We start from the raw sequence: 3,222 nt of genomic DNA on the forward strand, positions 1-3,222 counted from the left end.
ATCTGTATTTCATAGCTACACAGAGGAATATAGAGCTATCAATATAAATAAGGTTGGGGGAAGTTATATAACCTTTTGGCCACTTTATAGATAGAAAGCTTACAACATGAATTTAAACTCTGAAGGACTTAAAGTGACTTCTCTATTATTTAATCTATTATTTTAAAAATTTCCTGTGTTGAATGTTAAAGTATTGCATATTTGTTAATGAAATCACAAAGGATTATAGGTAACCATTAGAAATGGAAAAATATTTATAACATTGGTTTTCCTTTAGTAGATTTGTTCTTACACAGTGGAAAAATTCCCAAAGGACAACACACAACTCTGCCCTGGGAACTAGGTACTCCTGGAGGGAAATTACAAATTGAGTACAACTTTGAATCCCCAAAGATTCAACATTAGGTTTATGATATCTATTATAAATAGGCTCAAAAATTTCTACCATCAAGGGGTTCATGCAACCTGGGAGGAAATCATAAAGGTGAGAAAAATTTTCTGTGCTGGTCCATTTAATTTGAGTGAGGTGACATTTGTAGCTTCATTTTTTTTTTTCTGTCGTGTAGGTAAGTAGAAAAACTAGATAAGTTCTCAAGTACAAATTGTGTCATTTTGCCAATGTACTGGTTTTAGAAGGTCAGAGATGGATATGCTCTGATTCTGATGAATTTTAAATCATTTATCATCAGAAATTGGGAAGAAAGAGCTCTTGTACTTCAACAGCAGTGAAGCATCGTGAATAAAGGTAAGCCCTGAATCACCCGTGTTTTTACAATTTCCATTGAAATACAAAGCAATATAAATCACGGGATTCAGAGCAAGCTACAGGATTACTTCTTTTAAACCCAATCATTCATTAGTAGAGGCTAAACAATGGGGAAATCATCAGCAATATTCCTGTCAGCATTACCTCAGGACAAAGTCACTCATTGTGGGTGGGGAATTGAGAAAATGTGGTATTTGTGTTCTTTGCATTCCTTGCTGATTTTCCTTAGACAAACCTGAGATCATAAACAATAAACTCCAGCTCTCTCTGGGGTCATGATGCAGCACTCCTTGTTAAGGTCACCTGGTTCTGATTGATGTTCCTACAGATGCTACAGTTGAAGCAAATGGATATGGAGAATGACTCTTCAGTGACTGAGTTCATTCTTGTGGGATTAACAGACCAGCCTGAGCTCCAGCTGCCCCTGTTTGCCCTGTTCTTGGTGAACTACACAGCCACCATGGTGGGAAACTTGAGTTTAATGAGTCTCATCTGTCTGAATTCGCATCTTCATACACCAATGTACTTTTTAATCCTCAACTTGTCCTTCATTGACTTCTGTTATTCATTTGTTTTTACCCCCAAAGTGCTGATGAGCTTTGTTTCAGAAAACAATACCATCTCCTTCACAGGATGCATGACTCAGCTATTTTTTTTCTGCCTTTTTGTTAACTCTGAGTGCTATGTACTGACAGCCATGGCCTATGACAGGTATGTGGCCATCTGTAGGCCCCTTCTGTACACACTAGTCATGTCTCCCAGGACTTGTTCCCTGCTAATGCTTGTGTCACACTTGATGGGGCTCTCTACTGCCATTGTCCACACAGGATGTATTATTAGGCTCAGGTTTTGTGATTCCAAAGTCATCAACCACTACATGTGTGATACATTCCCCCTCCTTGAGCTCTCCTGTGGTAGCAGCCATGCCAGTGAGCTTGTGAGTTCTGTTTCTGTGGCTATAGTTATTGTTGTATCTGGCCTCATTATTGTATCCTCCTACACTTTGATTCTTGTTAATGTCATTCATTTGTCATCATCTAAGGGTTGGTCCAAAGCCGTGAGCACATGTAGTTGTCACATAATAACTGTTGCCCTCTTCTATGGATTTGGTCTGCTCGCTCACATCAAACCATCATCGGCAGAGTCCGTGGTTCAGAGGAAATTTTTTTCAGTAGTTTACACTTTTGTGCTGCCTTTGCTGAACCCCCTCATTTACAGCCTCAGGAACAAGGATGTCAAACTTGCTGTGAAGAAAACACTGAGGAGAATCACAGTGTAAGTGAACGAGTGGGGTTGTTGACATCATCCATGTCTCCAATTTGGCTCTTTCTCTTCTCTTCTCTTTCCGATCAACTTCCCACTGATTTACTTTCCATCTCTTCATTTTTCTTTCTATAATATTTTTAAAGTAAAAAGGGAATATTTCCACTGTAATATCTTTTCTTCTTTCTCCATGAAATGCAGTTATATTTTGTATTTTCATGTACAGAGTAGAGTTACAATTGTGTAGGTCTGGAGACCTGTATTATGAGAATGTGTCTCCAACTTACTCCTGAATCCTGTATCAGATAGAGACCCTGGGATGATACATTTTCATATTTTTCCATTATTTATTTGTTTAAAGAATTTCAATTATGAGTATTATATACATCATTTGTAGCTGGCTTTCCCCTCTCAGACTCCCCCTGTGTTTCCCCAACACTGTCTCCAATTCATGACCTCTGAATTAAGTTAATATATATGCACATATAACAGTATAGATTTGCCTATATATTTAATTTGTTTGGTGTTACTTGTGATTATATACTTTACGGCAACTGTTTAGGATCAGATAACCTATCAGAGAGGTCATGCATGCCTGGAGAAGACTGAGTTCTCCTTTTCTCAGCAGCTTATATTGCCTATAGCTCTTCATCTGGGGGTGGGAAATTGTGAGGTTTCCCTTATTCACACTGACACGACAACTGTTGTTATTGTTGTTGTTGTGAAGGTCTTGTTTAGGTAGTCATATTTTTTGAGATTTCATGGGTACAGTTCTCTGTCCTATCTCACAGCAGACATCCTGATCTTCTGGCTCTTACAATCTTTTCAACCCTCATTTTTGATGTCTTCTGAGTCTAAGGTGTAAGGGCTATGTGAGTTATGTATTCATTGAGGATGAGTAACCCATGACCATTTGTTCTCTGAATTTTGGTCAACTGTAGATTTCTGTAATGGTCTCCATCTGCTACAAAACAAAGTGTCTTTAATGATTGTGAGAGCTATACTTACCTGTGGGTATAAGTACTTTGAATGTAGTGAGAAATTACACAGGATTGGGAAAGCGACAGCAGCAGGATCTCCTCTAGGGTCCATAGATTCACCAGCCATGGTTATTTCATTGGGTTTATAGTATCAGGCAACAATTCCTTCCTATTATGCAAACTTGAAGACACTTAGACAACTGTTGGTTGCTG

The 3,222-nt window shown here is 38.4% G+C and overlaps 1 protein-coding gene across 1 annotated transcript; it reads left to right on the forward strand.

Moving 5' to 3' along the window:
* Positions 1-1,082: 1,082 nt before the first annotated feature.
* On the forward strand, positions 1,083-2,045 carry LOC114687787 (olfactory receptor 143-like). The gene has a single exon (XM_028862421.1). The coding sequence runs from the start codon at positions 1,083-1,085 to the stop codon at positions 2,043-2,045; it is 963 nt and encodes a 320-aa protein (XP_028718254.1).
* The last annotated feature ends 1,177 nt before the right edge of the window (positions 2,046-3,222 follow it).

The sequence above is a fragment of the Peromyscus leucopus genome, chromosome 7 (genome assembly GCF_004664715.2).
Source record: "Peromyscus leucopus breed LL Stock chromosome 7, UCI_PerLeu_2.1, whole genome shotgun sequence".
Lineage (NCBI taxonomy): Eukaryota > Metazoa > Chordata > Mammalia > Rodentia > Cricetidae > Peromyscus > Peromyscus leucopus.